Source organism: Diorhabda sublineata, chromosome 7 (genome assembly GCF_026230105.1).
Source record: "Diorhabda sublineata isolate icDioSubl1.1 chromosome 7, icDioSubl1.1, whole genome shotgun sequence".
Classification (NCBI taxonomy): domain Eukaryota; kingdom Metazoa; phylum Arthropoda; class Insecta; order Coleoptera; family Chrysomelidae; genus Diorhabda; species Diorhabda sublineata.
In genome coordinates this window covers 2,254,541-2,272,460 of record NC_079480.1, presented here as the reverse complement: position 1 = coordinate 2,272,460, position 17,920 = coordinate 2,254,541, and the positions used below count along the sequence as shown (strand labels likewise).

At 32.5% G+C, this 17,920-nt stretch overlaps 1 protein-coding gene and 1 long non-coding RNA gene across 7 annotated transcripts in view; one reads left to right on the top strand and one right to left on the bottom strand.

The window, feature by feature from the left end:
* LOC130446302 (papilin) overlaps positions 1–17,920 on the top strand; it is a 147,087-nt gene that overhangs the window by 77,802 nt on the left and 51,365 nt on the right. For 4 of the 6 annotated variants that reach the window (XM_056782472.1, XM_056782468.1, XM_056782474.1 and 1 more), the window contains exons 1-2: positions 9,339–9,612; positions 10,331–10,391. In XM_056782472.1, the coding sequence (XP_056638450.1) occupies positions 9,362–9,612; positions 10,331–10,391 (312 nt within the window). In that variant the 5' untranslated portion in view covers positions 9,339–9,361. Of the gene's footprint in view, positions 1–9,338; positions 9,613–10,330; positions 10,392–14,576; positions 15,121–17,920 lie in introns of those variants that run through there. The other 2 variants (XM_056782470.1, XM_056782473.1) reach the window with 2 other exon arrangements.
* LOC130446303 (uncharacterized) lies at positions 11,520–14,074 on the bottom strand. The gene is made up of 2 exons (XR_008910133.1): positions 13,910–14,074; positions 11,520–13,798 (listed from the first exon to the last, which is right to left on the bottom strand). It is a non-coding gene; the product is annotated as an uncharacterized LOC130446303 (long non-coding RNA).

Here is a 17,920-nt window from a genome sequence, read left to right as displayed (position 1 = left end):
AACACCTGGCGATTCGTCGCCGCAGATGGAATAATTCAACTACAGAAACCTTCCTCCCCTCCACTACCATTTTTGGTTGCGGTTGCTGGTTGTCGGTTGTTAGTTGCCTTCATAAAATCGCGCCCTAACGCCTTTCAAGCGGTTCAAAGAATCTAAAACCAAATAATGAGAATTATAATTAATGCCCTGTGTTATGTACGCAATAAAAATCCACATCGGAAGCTTTATATAAAAATGGAACAACAAGAAATAAAGAAAATTTCTGAAGATCAAGAAGGAACTCTTCATAACTACAATAACATCAAAAATCGAATGCAGCAGCACTTTTGAACTTGTGTGAAAAGTGATTGCATAAATGTCAATTCCTCAAGTGAATAATTGTAAATACTTAGGACAGTAAAGTGCTTGGTAGACTAACGTAAAATCGTCAGATGACGGGAATTTTAATAGTATTGGAGTGTGTGAATGTTTGGTATACTTTCACTTATTCAATTTCTCTATTTACCTCCAATTACGGAAACAATGTCAATCGAAAAAGCAATACCTCCGAAGAATTTATACGAATGACCCTTCTATTTCTATTGCTTTCTTTTTTTCTTTGTTTTCTGTTGTCCGTTGAACTTTATTCGTCTTTTCACACCCTTCTTTTGCTCTTCTTCTTTTATTTTTGCGCTGCCTTGGCTACTTTTCCTAGTTTCCGGGCGCGTCAGTCCTAATCCGAGTTTTCATGTTTGTTTTTCGATGACCTATACAAAGATTCGTTGTTACTCTGATAGATATATCAAGGAATTGATCCTCACTGAAAATCAGAAAGATAGATTCTTGACTAGGAAAATTCAGAGTACTTCACACAAGAGTTGTCCCAACCTTCAAGACTAACAACTCTCATTAACTTCAACAGAATGATCGGTATCAGATAAACACCAGTTAGTTGCATCTATTTTTTTTTTTAATTATTTCTCATATCTACTATTTTGGACCAAACGACGTTTCTTTCCATACCTCAGGTAAAAGCGCGCGCGGAACATCGAATTTCGTGCCCGATATGGTATAAATTCACGTTGTGTATATTTCTCCACCTGTTTAACGTTCTACGTTCCTGGTACGCGAAACCCACGTTTAAAAGCGAATTCTAACAGGTGTTAATGATTATTTAGATAATTATTACGTAATTAGGATTATTACGAATGCCAGTACGAAACAGTTCCATGTCGACTTGAAAGGTTATTGGAACGAAAGTGAATTTAGTTCGTGGTTACTAGAGAGTGAAATTTTATGAATGAAATTGAATTGGCTCGCATTCATCCTCCTACCTCTGCGTGCGAAATGTAATAAATTTAACAATGTTTTGGGGAAATTCATTCGGCTCCGTATCGCGCTGATTCAATCAGTGAAATATATTTTGTCCAATATATATATTTTTTGACGTTTCGGCTTAAATTCGGCCTCTATTAAAATATTTTTCACGCATTTTTATTCCCATTTTTCATAAAATAAACCGAGAAATAAAATGACTTGTTATATGCTTCCCGAAGACTTCAAACAACCGAGAAAAAATATCAACGGCTGCTACATAAAGTGAATTACCTGCTTCAAAGTGAACAAGATTTTCAGGAGATATTAGAAAGAAACGTGGATATACCATGAAGGCCAAATATCTTTGAGTTGTCTTGGATTAATATTTAAGAATCTTTTTGGTTACCTAGTGGATAACTGAGACATTAAAAATTTAAGCTATAACTGAAGGTCATCATCAAGACCTTCATCATTTCTCTCATACAAGATCAACCTGAGGCAAGCGATAAACAATCTTGGTACATCGGCAGTTATACCGAGAATTGGACCAGAAGAAGGTTCAAAGGATTAGATTCTAAGAACAGAGGTAACACCACAACATCTAGACATATGAACTTACATTCAACCTTCACATGATTAAAGGAGATTACCTGGTGATTCATAGTAAACTCTAGTCAACAAGGACGTCAAAACAGAAGAACCAAATGACGAAATACTAACCTGAAGAATAGAGAAGGATTAGAATGGATGATCATTGACATAAAGACCTTCAATGTACCACGCTAAAACTTTGACTTGTCGGTTTATTAATTACTTCAAATTCTCAATATTGGTTCAATTAAATGGCCTTTTGAGACCAGTTGGTAGAGTGATAGATAAATATTTTCGATTGTTTTAAGCATTTTCCTACTTTTTTATGACCATGACTTTTTGACTTTCTGGGAAACTTAAAAAAGGTTGTGGTACCATGAAAGGATCTTTATCTTCATCTTGAATAATCTCAGGCAGTTTGAAGTTGACGTTCATTGAAAGTAGTGGTGTCCAGAAATAGTGTGCAGTCAACTTTTACTAGTTTTTTGCAAAATTTCGCGACAATTACAGTGTGAAAAATATTGAAATTGTTTCTAGTTCAGCCATTCACGCTTAAAATTGACCTAAACCTCGCAATTTCCAATACTATCATCGATCTCCTTGAAAATTTGGAATTGAGTTCATCTTATCCTCCTCTTCAAACCTGACTTGGTCGCAAAGTATGCTTTTTATTTTTAAGGGGTGAAAATCGCCCCTTACTCCAATAAATTGAAAACTAATGAATTAAAGCGGTAATGGGCTATAGTTGTGTTCAAATATAATAAATGTTGATTGTTTTGTATCATGAATTTAATATTTTGATATTTCACAGCTCACCTACCCTTAAAAACAACCCCTCACAAAAAGGTTATTTAAAAAATCTAACCCTGAAATTTTTTTTTCAAATTCGAGTTACTCAACTTATTTTCGTCATAACTCGCTTAATTTTAATGCTAGACGGTTTTTAAAAAACTCATTTTAAAGCTCCGAAAAATTACTTTAAAAATGTCTATTACAATTTTTTATGAAAAATTGATCGTTTTTTCGTTATTTGAGCTCAAACCTCTGCATAAATTTACGAAAAATAAAAAATTGGTTTTCAGTGACTCATAACTTGCTGAATAATTTTAAAAAATTTAATTTAAATCGACTAATTTCTTTGTTTTTTTATAAGCTTCAATTTTGATAAGAATAATTTTTTCCAGAAAATGTGTAATTTTCGAGTTTTTCGTGAAAAATGTTAAATAACGTGTTTTTTATTTTTTTAATTTTCAATCGCAAATAACTCAGAAATTATTGAGTCAAATAAAAAACTTTATTTCAAATTTTATTCTTAAAATTCAATTCTTTATCTATTCCCGGTGTTATTTCGAATTTCCACCCCCCGAGTAAGAGTGATATTTACCCCTGGGATAGAAGCATACATTTTTTTTTCAAATTCGTGTTACTTAACTTATTTTCGTCATAAGTCGCTTAATTTTAATGCTAGACGGTTTTATAAAAGCCCATTTTGAGGACTGAAAATGTACTTTAAAAATGTTTATCAGAATTTCTTATGAAAAATTGATCGTTTTTTCGTTATTTGAGCTCAAACCTCTGCATAAATTTACGAAAAATAAAAAATTGGTTTTCAGTGACTCATAACTTGCTGAATAATTTTAAAAAATTTAATTTAAATCGACTAATTTCTTTGTTTTTTTATAAGCTTCAATTTTGATAAGAATAATTTTTTCCAGAATATGCGTAATTTTCGAGTTTTTCGTGAAAAAATGTTGAAAAACGTGTTTTTTATTTTTTTAATTTTCAATCGTGAATAACTCAGAATTTATTGAGTTAAAGAAAAAACTTTATTCAAAATTTTCTTCATAAAATTCAATTCTCTATCGATTCCCGGTGTTATTTCGAATTTCCACCCCTGAGTAAGAGTGATATTTACCCCTGGTATAGAAGCATACATTTTTTTTTTTCAAATTCGAGTTACTTAACTTATTTTCGTCATAACTCGCTTAATTTTAATGCTAGACGGTTTTATAAAAGCCCATTTTGAGGACTGAAAATGTACTTTAAAAATGTTTATCAGAATTTCTTATGAAAAATTGATCGTTTTTTCGTTATTTGAGCTCAAACCTCTGCATAAATTTACGAAAAATAAAAAATTGGTTTTCAGTGACTCATAACTTGCTGAATATTATTTAAAAAATTTAATTTAAATCGACTAATTTCTTTGTTTTTTTATAAGCTTCAATTTTGATAAGAATAATTTTTTCCAGAATATGCGTAATTTTCGAGTTTTTCGTGAAAAAATGTTAAATAACGTGTTTTTTATTTTTTTAATTTTCAATCGCAAATAACTCAGAAATTATTGAGTTAAAGAAAAAACTTTATTTCAAATTTTATTCGTAAAATTCAATTCTCTATCGATTCCCGGTGTTATTTCGAATTTCCACCCCCGAGTAAGAGTGATATTTACCCCTGGTATAGAAGCATACATTTTTTTTTTCAAATTCGAGTTACTTAACTTATTTTCGTCATAAGTCGCTTAATTTTAATGCTAGACGGTTTTATAAAAGCCCATTTTGAGGACTGAAAATGTACTTTAAAAATGTTTATCAGAATTTCTTATGAAAAATTGATCGTTTTTTCGTTATTTGAGCTCAAACCTCTGCATAAATTTACGAAAAATAAAAAATTGGTTTTCAGTGACTCATAACTTGCTGAATAATTTTAAAAAATTTAATTTAAATCGACTAATTTCTTTGTTTTTTTATAAGCTTCAATTTTGATAAGAATAATTTTTTCCAGAATATGCGTAATTTTCGAGTTTTTCGTGAAAAAATGTTGAAAAACGTGTTTTTTATTTTTTTAATTTTCAATCGTGAATAACTCAGAATTTATTGAGTTAAAGAAAAAACTTTATTCAAAATTTTCTTCATAAAATTCAATTCTCTATCGATTCCCGGTGTTATTTCGAATTTCCACCCCTGAGTAAGAGTGATATTTACCCCTGGTATAGAAGCATACATTTTTTTTTTCAAATTCGAGTTACTTAACTTATTTTCGTCATAACTCGCTTAATTTTAATGCTAGACGGTTTTATAAAAGCCCATTTTGAGGACTGAAAATGTACTTTAAAAATGTTTATCAGAATTTCTTATGAAAAATTGATCGTTTTTTCGTTATTTGAGCTCAAACCTCTGCATAAATTTACGAAAAATAAAAAATTGGTTTTCAGTGACTCATAACTTGCTGAATATTATTTAAAAAATTTAATTTAAATCGACTAATTTCTTTGTTTTTTTATAAGCTTCAATTTTGATAAGAATAATTTTTTCCAGAATATGCGTAATTTTTGAGTTTTTCGTGAAAAAATGTTAAATAACGTGTTTTTTATTTTTTTAATTTTCAATCGCAAATAACTCAGAAATTATTGAGTTAAAGAAAAAACTTTATTTCAAATTTTATTCGTAAAATTCAATTCTCTATCGATTCCCGGTGTTATTTTGAAGCACACAATACTTTAATCAAAATATTTCTGTATATTTTTGAACATTTTTATATTTTAGTATGAATAAATAAAACGTCGTATTTTAATTAAGAAAAAAATATATTCCTAGAATAGACGCTCATTAATTCAGCTGTCGTACATTCTCGAAAGTGTCCCGTTATCTAGAAAATTCAACTAATGAGTGGTGAGACGTTGTAAGGTTTGAATTAATTGCCGACCCTTTCTTTAACTGATGAGATATGTCTTCTTCGAGAAATCCGTAATCAAACATATGTTTTGTTAGATTCTTCCTTCTTTCAATAAACCGTCCAGTGAAAATCACGAAATAATTCATTTGATATAATTTTTACTAACTTGTACATTGCAAACTATAAGAAACATTGATTATACAGTACAAAAAAAATGGTATACCGTACAATTGTGTGACTTCTGACGTACCATACTTTAATCAAAAATAGGCAGATTAAAAAACATAAAAAATTGAAATGCAACCGGACAGTTTAGCACTTCGAGTATACGAACGGCCCCAACTAGAATCCTTGAAGTCCAACGGCACCTTTGTACCAAACAATTCACTTCGAAGACCCGATGACAGTATATAGACTGGATTCTAAACGAACTGCAAGCTGGAAATATGAAAATCTGGATGCAGGTTGCGTGTGAATGTCCAATTGGGCGTTAATAATAAGGGCTTGGAGACACACATCACTGAAAAAGATCGACTGGGGTCTCTAACCTAGCACACAGATACATCCAAGATGAATGGATTGACCGGAGCAAGTATATGAAGAGAATTGCCAAAAAATGGTCAAGTTTCTTGCATGAGAACATACTATCCGCTTTGAGAAATGTGGACGTACGATACTCAATTTGCCCAGACCTCAGACAACAGAGCTGACATAACGACTGAAACGACAAAGTCCTACGTGAACTAGTGAGTGATAGCTACAAGGTTCAACTCGTTTGAATGACCGGTCACTCGAGCAACTAGAAGGCTAATACGTCTACCAGATTGAGCTCAGCAAATTCATCAATGGACATAGACAATATTGTTGATAAAGCCACAAGTTGAGCGAGCAAACCAAGATGCCTGATTAACTTTTCGAAAAACATCTTTCCATCGAATGTTTGGCAATGTTTTACAGAAATAAAACCGAATTTTGGTACCTTTTAATAATCATGGATGAAAGGTGGATCCATCACTTCACACCCGAATCAAAAGGACAATCAAAACTATGGATTGAAAAGCAAAAACCGTTCCATTTGTATGCAAGGTCAAGGCGTTGGTGTTTTGGGATGCGCGTGGGATAATTTTGATTGACTATCTTGAAAAGGGAAAAACTATAAACGGCGAGTATTATGGGAACTTATAGCAACGTTTGAGTGAAGAAATCAAGAAAAAATAGCAGCATTTGGCTAAGAAAAAAGTGTTGTTTCATAGAGACAAAGCACCAGCTCACACATCCGTTATTGCAATGGCCAAAATTAATGAATTAAAGTTTGAATTGCTACCAAATGTAACCTATTCGTCTAATTTAGCCCTTTTGGATGATTTTCTGTTCCCAGACTTGAAAAAATGTCTCGGTGGTCACAGATTTTCCAATAATGAAGATGATGTCGGCAGTTAATGGTTATTTTGAGGATATTGACGATTCTTATTATTGAACATCGCTGGAAAAAGTGTATGGAGCTAAAAGGAGATTACGTTGAATAATAAATATATTTTTTTCCAAATTTTTTGCTGGGCCAGGTATTTCTGTGACCATTCTCGTACTATGAACATAAAATTAACGTTTAAAATTTTTATTTAGTTTTTGCAAATAACTAGGAGTGCAGTTTGAAAATATTAGGATATAAGGCAGGAATTAAGAGCTCGAGCATTTTCAATTTTTTAAAATTTGAAACAAATATTGGTTTTCATCAATTATACATGTGAATTTTTTGTCTCCAATCCAATCCAATCCAGTATCCAATCATAGCAATGATTTTCTTTTACGTATCCTTCGAATTAACATGCAGTTTATGAAGGAAACAACTGAAGTAATTCATCAAAAAGTTGAGAATCAAATTTCCTATCTCTTTACAACCAAAATCGGCGTGAATCATAACACGACGTTTATGTTTTGAATTATTTTCGATGTATAACTTTTTATAAATAACATCTTTACTGTTTACTGTCTACATTTTGATATGAATTTTTCTTGGACACTGCTTTTTTATCATTTGTAATGCTTCTACAGGCGTTTCAATCTTATAACCTCAAAATTTCCTGGAATCGCCTTTCCCTCTTTCAACTCTCTTGCAGAATCCAATCCTCTGTTCGTTGTCCAGAAAATATCTCAAATTTTCCAATTTTTTAAAACCACATGCTAAATTTTCTACGCCTTATTCCCCAAACGAACTTTTGGACAATTGGGGACTCAAATAAAAGTGTCGTTCTAGAGGAAAACTTGAAATATTACACGTAGACCCCGTTCGTTCAAGAGGAATTTCCCGATGAAGGGAAACCGGGTCGGAAAATCCACAGTAAATTATGTTTCCCTGTTCTCCCATGACCGTAAAAACCTACCTACTACGTCCAAATTTTGTTTATCCTTTTTCTTATTTTACAGGTGAATAAAGGGAAGGGATCGACAATTATATTTATATGTATATTTAGATATCGGAACTCATTTATCCAGAAGAAAAACAATAAGGGATATAGAGACATGGAGGAGACGTAGAATACAAATTTATGAAACAGAAAATCATCCGGAAATTGTTTATGATGGATTCCAACCGGAATGTAGTACCTAGTCCAAATACAAATCAAAACTCTCAATTGACATTTTATTACTATCATAAAAATTAATCACTAAATTAATTAGCACTATCTCCTCTCGTATTTTCTGTTCAATCCATCTAAAATAATAAAAACGAATCCTACCAATACCATATCAACTCATCGTTCTGTTATCCTGTTCGATGTAAAAGATTTACAAGTCTACGTCATGTGGTAATAGCGCGCCAAGTCCTTTCTCAAGGCTCTAAAGTCCTTGTTTCAAGTTCATTGAATCTTTTCAACGAACCACCGAATTTTGTCGGTCTTTCACCTCTTACGCCATCAGCTCTCCTGATGCAACATGTGCTCGAATAACTCGAAGTTCGACACGGGGCAAGGTTGTTTTGGTTTTATTAGCTGCCAGATCGTTGAAAGGATTGGGAATTGTTTCATAGTTTCCTAATTTTGTGAAAATGTTCCAACCCTCGCACTTACAACATTGTATATCAAACCTTTTTTACGTTTTCATGTTTTAGTTTTTCCTTCATTTGAATGAATACAAGCTCTGTGTATGATAGTTGTTGTTTTCATTACTTAACCTTACTTTTAATTCATGTTTTACCGTAACTAACTAAAGTGTCATGTGGAATTTCTGTCACAAATCGATTCTTTGCATTTAAAATTTACTTGAACAGAGTTTCGAACCACAACTCCATGCTCGGAGCATCGAGGTGGTGCCTGAAATTTAAGTGCTAAATTTTCACCAAATATGTATTAACCTAACCTTAAATTAGCCTTCTAACCGTTCTGGACTACCTGTTGAGATGTGTTTATATGAGTTTTTGTTGACATTGCAAAAATCAAATAAAATTTTTAAAACGTGCACGTTCGTTTCAATATTCTACAAGTTTAAAGAAGTTAAAAGTGTTGACGTCACATACCGCCATTGTTAGGACAGGTCATGGATCACTTTCCAAAGTTTTTAACTGCGTTAACGATCATATATATGTCAAGTGATTTGTGATTTTTTTGTATTTTCCTCAATAAATTTTGCAAAAAATACCTTCTAACGCAAAACAATTCATCATCACAATTAAAAGCAAGCCATTTAAATATTACTTTGAATCTATTTGACGCCAAATAACTGTAAAAAACTTATGTAACAACCTAGTTTAAAACAAATAATGTAGATGGCGTTAATGCCGAGTGACAGAACTTGATTGTTGACCATGCGGTCTAAACTTTATAAGATTTACGTTCTCAGTAGAGTATCTGGATTTTCGTATAAAATCAAACATGGATCTAGCTCAGAAAATGTGGTACTGCCTAACAAACCAGTTCTCAATGCTTCCTTAAATGTTATCGTGTGTTATTTACGAGAGATACCTCGCCACCAAAATTACACATATATTTTGATACTTTATAGTCTGGGAGCAAGCAACAAAAATATACTGGCTAGCAATAAGTCGAAGGAAACCAGGTCAGTTCATGCATTTACTTAGGCAATAGATGCTTTCGCTCAATTTCTGCATAATAACTTTCAAAATATCAGGTTTTTCCAACTTATTTATATATTTACTCACAGTTACATACATTTTCAAGCAGCTATAGTATCGTCAGCTGATTGTTTTGTTTCTTCGAGTCATTGAGATAGTTAAAATTTCAAAAATTTTTAGTTAGGAGGCGATGACTCAAATTTGCTGTTTTTGAAGTGTGTGAAAGGCTATTGCCGCTCTGATGCAATTGTAAATTGTCTATAGTCAAAGAAATTTCGAAAAAAAGACAGAAATTGTAACAACCGTATGCCTGGAAGATACAAGCATACAATTTTGTTGGAGAAATACCAAAAGCACAGGTGAGAAGATGAGAAAAGAAGAAAAAGCAGTAAGTAACAAATGATCGTCCAAGTATTGCTCTATATTAACCCAGGGTGAGAAACTTGAAAGTGTCTGAAATAAAAAAACAAATTGCCTATTCTATAAAGTAATTGGTGAAGGTGAAGGTGATAAACATTGAAGTTATGGAAAAGCAGGTGCTTTATTTGACGAAACACATTTTGAACGATTTCCAAGTGCTAGAAATTGGAAATTAGAAGCACAGATTGTGTTTGTCAGTCTGTTTCTGGTGAACAAAAACAAACTTTTTTATTATTATAAATTTTTTGTTTGATTTTCATTGATTTTTTTCTTCTTTTTCAGATCGCCTCTAATCGTAGCAGTTATATTTATTACATTCTTCCACAATGTCTTGAGTAGGCATGTAAGTATATCAAATTTATCTTTTGTTGGTCCAAGGGAAAATGATATAGACTAGTCATAGGGGTGTAGCAATAATAATTTAGCACATATTTTATCAATACTTATTTATAGTTTAATACTTGTTTTTGCAGCGTCTCCATTTCTTTCTGCCCTGCATCTGTTTGTTCTAGTTACGTACTCCTATACTTTGCTTGTCTTGCACAATCTGATCTTTCCATTTTTTCTTCATTTTCTAATATATTTTCAATTTCACAGATCATAAATCCTCTGTATTCATTATTCCCCACTATCACTGGCCCACAAATTTTCCCTCTTATATACCCTTAGTTGTTCTTCGGCCATATTTCCTCCTCAGGTTTTACTGCATTCTTGTAGACATTCAATTTTCGCTTATTCTCTTACTCACTATATGTCCTGCATAAATGTTTTGGCTTAACTTATTCGTTATGTTATTTTTGTTACTTATTTCTAAGTCGACTACCTCGAAGCTGAGGTCATTTATGTTCACTACCTCCTTACAATTTCTTATAATGTATTTTTTTCAATCCCTTTTTTGATTTGTTTTGATTTATTGATTTAACTACTAGCGTTAACCTAGCATTTATTTTTTCTACCATTAACTTCCTATGTAGTATTGATTTTCCAATCAGTCGATTGGCCTGGCGTTCCAGAGAAACGCTCCAAGCCCCAAGAGACAATCTACCAATTGGAATATTTCCCGCGCTCTTTTGAATAGCTGCGTTCACGCAATAAGCAATTTAAAGGTGGAATTTCTTTTGGGATGCCTTGTACAAGTGGAAGCGATTCACATAAGACAAAAGATATTCGTTATGTGAATATCGTGGACCCGTTGTTGTAATATTGTTTCTTCTTCGTCAGATGAACACCTTACACACAACTTAAGCGTCGAAAATATTGACAAAATATGGCTGTCACAACCGGGTACGCGAGGTCTGCGTTGCGTACTCATTTTGATTGCGTAATCGTTATCGTGGATCGAAAAATATATTGCTGCGTTGGTTGTTGCCTATCTGGTAGGTTGGGTATGATTTCTAATACCCAACATAGGGAACGCGGTAGTCAAATTATTAAGACAGTTGACAGATTTCAAAAATAACGTCCACCTGCGTGGTTCTAAATGAAGTTTCTGTTTATTTTCATATTATATTTTATACAAAAAGTCCACAACCAATTATATATCATAACACGACATACTAATATACAGTGTGGTGCTAATGAAAGGAATAAATTCGTTATTTCGTAAGTCTGCGACTTTAAGGTAAAATCCCGAAACAATTCGATTTTTATTTTTAAACAGGCTATTCGAAAGGATACCTTTTTATTTTTAAATGGAAATGTGGGTGTTGTAATACATTATTTGAAAGGTCTTTTAAATACTTATTCAGCCATATCAATATGTACATTAATTAATTTGCGTATTGTTACAAATATTATTTATGAAATTTCAACAGATTTCCTAATAAAATGTATTAAGTATTGGTAAGATGTATTTAATGACAAATAAAAATAAATTTTGTAAAGGTCGTCACTGGTAATGAAATATCTTATCTACCTACTTTTTACCTTTTTTAAAAATCTAGTTACCTTATCAACATTAACACTTTGACATAATTAATTTTCTGTCAAATGATTGATAGTATTATTGTATTAGTATTAGTATTCAAAAAGTCTTTGTATTTATCAACATGAAGCTGACTGAAACACAAACAATTGAAATTCTAATAATGATTGGTTGTGGAGATAAAGCACCTATGCAGAAAGAAGTATCTACATTATTTGATAATAAATACCTCAATCGAGAACCAATTTCACAATCCACTATAAGCAAAATTGAGAAGAAATTCAGAGAAATGTCAAAGACCTCCCTAAAGATAGTAGACAACCAATATCAGAAAACAAACAATTAGATGTTCTGTTAACCTTTCATGATAATCTCCATACCAGTTCAAGGCAAGTAGCATTAGATAATGACATGGACCATTCAACAGTTCTTAGAAAGCTAAAGAAGGAAAAGTAGCATTCCTACAAATTAACTTTAGTGTATGATGTAAAGACTACAAGGTGTGTTCTTCCCGAGGGTTTTTCTCGGATGAAGCTACATTTCTACTAAACTGTCATGAAAATCGTCAAACAGAGAAAGTTAATGTTTGGATGGGAATAATAGATAATATGATTATCGGACCATACTTTTTCGAAGATTAAGGACCTGGATATTTAGAATTTCTTCAAAACTTCTTGCTACCTGAATTGAATCGGCTGTTTTCAACCAGAAATGATTCATGGCTGCAGCAAGATAATGCGCCTCCACACTATGCTGTATTGCTGTGCAACTATTTGAACAACGTCTTTCCAAATCCAAGAGAATGGCCCCTAGGTCACCTGATTTGACTCCGAAGGTTCGAGACGAGTTCTCATTGTATTTTAGCTGAAGGTAAACAATTTGAGTACTTAATAACGAATTTATTCTTTTCATTTGCACCATACTGTATTTATCACATCATTAATATTTCACATGTTGAATCTTGATACTTTTTTCACTACTAACTACACGCTGTATATAATTTTTTTTAACAAATGTTTACTTATAAAAGTTTTAATATTGATTCATCAAATTTACATATATGTTAATAATTGATTCGCGGAATATTATGCAATTCATCTTTTTTTCTAAATTCACACTGTGTTGAATTTTGTTTATTATCTTTACATTACTAAAGAACTATTGGATTATCTAATAGTGTAAATAAAAAATCGATTTCTCATCACACGAAAAGGAAAATAAACATTTTTGTAACACCCAATATTTGCTGTAATTAATTAATCTTTTAACCGACTTTTTTTAACGTCCTTGATACTAATAAAACCGTTATGAAAAGTAGGTGAAATTACTATATCATTATATTGCAACTATATTTAGCACTGATGAGTTTATTAATACTTCAGGCACACAAAAAATTTGTTTATAGAAGCTACGAAAGCGGACGAAAATTACTAATCAATGTGTGTTTGAATTCAAATTATAATGAAATTTTATTGATTTTGTTAGAGAATTGAGGAAATTTCATGAGACTAGATGTAATTTTACGATTTTTGAATATAAATCTCACTTGGAAATTAGGGTGACCAGATTTGCTTCACAGAAAAAGAGGACACCCTAAAAAGAGGTGAAAAAATATGACTTTTAATTATTATGGCAAAAAAAACATTAGGTACAGAAACGAGCGATTGCTCTAGATCATGCCTCCCTTTGTTTGCAATTGAAAAACTGGGACTACATTGTGTACAAAACACTTCACTGTCGAATTTTGTTGCCTTGAACATGGGATATTTGGCTTCCAATTCATCATTAAACTTGCACTTTCTTTTCGGCATTTGGATGCAGGCAATCTGAAAATTTTAAAAAATAAAAAATTTGAAAAAAATGAATTGTATTTTTGTTCATTCAAAGAAAACCTACCTACCTAACTGTTATCAACTTCAACAAGCTCTTACTCTTACCTGCCAACAATTCTCACTTATGCACAAAAAAGTAAAACAATAATTGTTGCCCTTTTTACTACATGATCATTCCACAACAAAAACACCCTCAAAAACATTGACCGTGAGAAAAACAAAGCAGAAATTGTAGGTTATGATCTTATTCTTCTTAACCTGCTTGAGACTGAGCCATGCAGCCAAAACCATAGACTGCAAATTTGTAAAGAGAGGTATATCATATTCTGTGTAGAAAACATAGAATATAAATTTTGGAGTAGAATGGTAATGACGATTCTGTATTTTTACCTTGTGACTTCGTACTTTAACCAAGGCACAAAAAAGAGGACATGTCCGGAAAAAAGAAGACGTCTGGTCAGCCTAAATTATACTCAACTGCTCATTATTTTTCAAGAAGATTTTGAAGATTTAAACTGAGACAAACAACGGAGAAAGCTATACCAGAAAAGAAGAAAATTTACACCTGTGCATAATCTATCAAGAAAAAAACCTTCGATACAATAAATAGATTAGATCAGAAAGGAATGAACCAAAACATAATTAACAGCATTAGAAACCTGGATGGAAACAAATATTATGACAGACCGCAACACATCAGGAAAAAAGAAGATTATTTGGAACAAAAAATCGCCTCATCTAGGAGGCATTAACTACGATGATGACATAGTCATATCCGCAGAGAACGAAGAAGCCCTAAACCAAAATCTCAAAAAATATCGTATGAACATAGATAAAACCAAGACGATGATCATAAGCATAGATATAAAGACACATTACATCCAAATAGGAAATAGACAAATAGATCAAATAAGTCGGCTCAATGATGACAGTAGAATTAGATAAAGAAATAACAAAAAGAACAGCAAACAAAGGAAAACTATTTAAAAACATATTTTCTAGAGAACAATAGAATAAGACTAGAAATTATGGCTTAGAAACATGGTCAATGACACAGAAAAAAAAATGCCAATAACGGAAATGAGATTCCTTCGGAAACCTAACCAAAATAGAGACTAAACATGAAAATAATCAATTGGGATTTCAAGAAGAATATTAGATTCCAGAACAATAAGGTAGATAAATAGAGAAAGACCCGAATGGACGGAATCAATAAACAGAAAGAAACAACTAAACGAGTTATTACAGAAAGAAATGGAAATAATGTTGGAAGAAAGCCTCGTTAAAAAAGAAACTCAACACCACGTCTTACACAGGTAAGGGTAGATAGACATTAAGTGAAATATTGTTTAAAAATAATTATTTGCACACAGTGATAGTTTTAGACTAAGATAGAGTAGCCAGATTGAGTTCTTGGAATCAACAAAGAAGAGTGATTCGTTGCGTGGAGTGGAAATTGAGACAACGGAATCAATTAATGATCAAACAACCCTCTTGATAATGGTGTTAAAGTGGAAGTTGAGAAATTTCTAAAGCCGTTGACTCGCTAACTATTTTCCAAGTTTTCGAATATCTATGTATTCATAATTAGCGACTGAAATGATCAAAATATAAACATTTTATATACAGATTTATATATACACAATTAAAAACGACTTACATTAATTGAACGTGGAATTTTGAATGCATTTGGTTCAAACAAGAATCTCTAAAATGACAATAAGATGCGAATATGAAGTTTATTGATTTTCGTTGCCGTTCAATTGGTTTTTTGAAATTGAAATCACTTCCAATGTAAAGTTTTGTTAGGACGTTACAAATCACTTTTTTTTATATTTTTTATTCATACAACGATCATTTTAAGTATATATTTAATGTTTTTATTCAGCTCGTGTTGTCTGCTGTATTATTTAGAATAAAATAGTACCGCATATTAGACGAAAGTTTATGACACAAAAAAGTTCAAAGCGATCCGCGGTTTTTACATCTATAAACACAATACGTTGTTGTCTTTTCTGGATGATACTTGCGTCTTTCAGATTTCCAGACTATCGTAAAACATGGGTGGTCAGGTTTTCCGAGTCTAATTGTTATATGACTTTTTCGAAATAGATTTTGGGCGATGTCGCCGTATGATGAGAACGCTGCTTTGAATGCTTAGTTGAAAGATTAGAGCAGGGGTGCTCAAGCGGTCGATCGCGAGTGCTTTTTGAGTAGATCTCGAGAAGAAAAAAATTTTTAATAAGTAGGTAGGTAACTAAACTACAAAAATGTATTACGTAATAAAATAACACTGTTTGCGGCAAAAGGCGGCTTTATCAAAGGAACGCGCGGCACTTGTCAAAGAAAAGCCGCGTTGTTTCTAGACTAGACTGTACTGTCTAGTTTCGGGCGGCGCGTTTGACGGGAACATTCGAGACTTTCTTTCACGCCGATATAAATGTCGCGCCTGCATGAATTGGAGTCATTCTGAATTGTAACTTGATAGCGATACTACGTCGATACAAAGTTTATTATTAAATAGTGGAAAATGAGTGCAGTGAAGAAATCTAAAACGTATCATTTTAATAAGGATTGGGAGGAAGAATTTTTCTTTGTAAGTGATTTTATATCTTGTTTGAAGAAAAAAGAAAAAACCATGTTCACAAGACCAGCCAAACAATCAAAAGCTGCTACGATGGCGTCATTTAAAATATCTCATATATTGGCGACACACAAGAAACCATTCGAAGATGGATCGGTGGTGAAGGAAGCATTTATTGAAGAGGGTGAGACTTTATTTGGAGATTTTAAAAATAAAACGGAAATCATGTCCGCTATTAGAGAACTTCAGTTATCTATGATATCATGGAATGTACATACTTTTCTTATACTTCTATGACAGACACTGCCCAGCTGCCTATTTTTATTCGGATGGTATTCAATGATATGTCGGCTAAGGAAGAATTTTTGACAATCATTCCTCTGAAGGGGAAGACCCGTGGCGAAGTTTTCTTTAATTTTGTAAAAAACTACGAGCTACCAATATATAAATTAATGTGCATTACAACCGATGGAGCACCAGCAATGACTGGAAACAAAAACGGTTTTGTGGCATTGTGTCGAGCTAATGAAGAATTCCCTTCATTTTTTTTCATTCCATTGCATTATACATCAACAAGTTTTGTATTCCAAAGTTTTAAACACGGAGGAAATTATGGGCATCGCAACAAAAATTGTGAATTCCATCCGTGCACGTAGCTTACAACGGCGGCTCTTTCAGTTGCAGTTGGAAGATAGGGAGTCAGCTGAACACACTGATTTAGTTCTTCCTACAGACGTCAGGTGGTTGAGTCGCGAAAAGTTCCTACAAAGGTTTCAAGAATTATTGCCCGAAATAACAGCTTTTCTAGACAGAGAAAGAGGTGATGACACTCAGATTTTGAAAAACTAAAAATGGCTGACTGATTTGGCATTTTTGACTGACATCACAATGCACTTAACATCGTTAACTTGGAGCTTTAAGGTAAAGGAAAAACTATTATTGAGATTGAGATTAGCGCAGTAAACGCATTCAAAAATAAATTGCAACTTATGATAGATCAACTGAAAAGAAAGGATCTGAAACATTTTCCGTCTTTGAAAGCAAGGATTCCTCAGTTTAATTATGATACGTATGAGGCTGAATTATCAATCCGAAATGCGTTTTTATGATTGCAGTAAATTGGAAAATATAGCATCATTTATGAGTTATCCTTTTTCATGTAAAAACATTGAGGAATTAGCTACTGAAATATCAAGTCAGTTTAATATGAACTCATGTTCTGTTGAAAATGAGTTGGTGCAGATTATATCAGATATACATCTCAAAGCTACAGCATCTGATACAAATTTCTGGCGTTTTATATCTGAAGATAAATATCCGAATCTAAGGCAAATCGCCCTTCAACTGACTGACGTCATTGTTTGGGTCAACTTACTTGTGCGAGTTTGCATTTTCTGAAATGAAGATAATTAAGTCAAAATATCGCAATCGACTAACTGACGATCATATGTCATCATGCTTGCGATCGGCACTCAGTGGTTACGTACCATCTTATGAAAAGTATGGTGAGGACATGCAGTGCCACGCTTCAA